The sequence below is a fragment of the Propithecus coquereli genome, unplaced genomic scaffold (assembly GCF_000956105.1).
Source record: "Propithecus coquereli isolate 6110/MARCELLA unplaced genomic scaffold, Pcoq_1.0 Scaffold36, whole genome shotgun sequence".
NCBI lineage: Eukaryota > Metazoa > Chordata > Mammalia > Primates > Indriidae > Propithecus > Propithecus coquereli.
Window position 1 is genome coordinate 6650244 of NW_012149285.1, and position 825 is coordinate 6651068.

Consider the following 825-nt stretch of genomic DNA (forward strand, 5'->3'; position numbering starts at 1 on the left):
ATATATCTTGGTATGAGTTCTTTTTCATTCTTTGCTTTGGGCATGTTATGGGTCTTTTCTATATGGAAACTTATGTTTTATGTTTTTCAGTTCTGGGAATTTTTCTTGTATTATTTCTTTGATGATTCTCATTGCAATTTAAACTTCATCATTTATTCTCTTCCTGGGATTAGGGTAACTCTTGAACTAATAACCCTTTTTTTTCCCCCTACCTTTGTCAGTTTCTCCCTATGGATTTCCTCCAAGTCCTCGGTTGATTTTTTAAAAATTTCTTATTTCCGAGAACTCCATCCCTTTTTCCCTGAATGTTCCTATTTTGTAGCATCCTATTCTTGTTTCATGGATACAGTCTCTTCTCTTTGTGAGAATATTATCAGTGATTATAGGTTTTGTGTTGCTTTAAATTGTTCTCTACTCATCATAGTGTTTCTTACTCATTTTGCAGCTTCCTTTTTTGGCAGCTCACCTTTATCAGGACTTTGCAAAGCATTCAACTGAGGTTTCATGGAAACACGCTAACAAAATTTTTTCTAAAAACATGTTTTATAAATGTTGATGACATTTAATTAAGTTATGAATCAAAATAACCTGTATGAACAGTTATGGAAACACTTATAATTGACGTTAGGTAAGCTTATAATACAAATGATGTTAGCCAATGTGTTCAGGGATACCACAGAGAAACGTATTAGCCATAAAAACTTACTATGCCCTGGACACCAATCAGTTCATTTTTCAGAGGGAATTGAAAGTAGTGGTTACCCTTGTGAGTGAATTAAGAGGACTCAGTAAGAAGAGACTCTGTCATGTACATATAAATGTACG

At 33.6% G+C, this 825-nt stretch overlaps 1 protein-coding gene across 1 annotated transcript in view; it reads left to right on the forward strand.

Moving 5' to 3' along the window:
- ARHGAP32 (Rho GTPase activating protein 32) overlaps positions 1–825 on the forward strand; it is a 297626-nt gene that overhangs the window by 269304 nt on the left and 27497 nt on the right. The window contains exon 10 of the mRNA XM_012651646.1: positions 222–252. Coding sequence (XP_012507100.1) covers positions 222–252 — 31 coding nt within the window. The remainder of the gene's footprint in view (positions 1–221; positions 253–825) is intronic.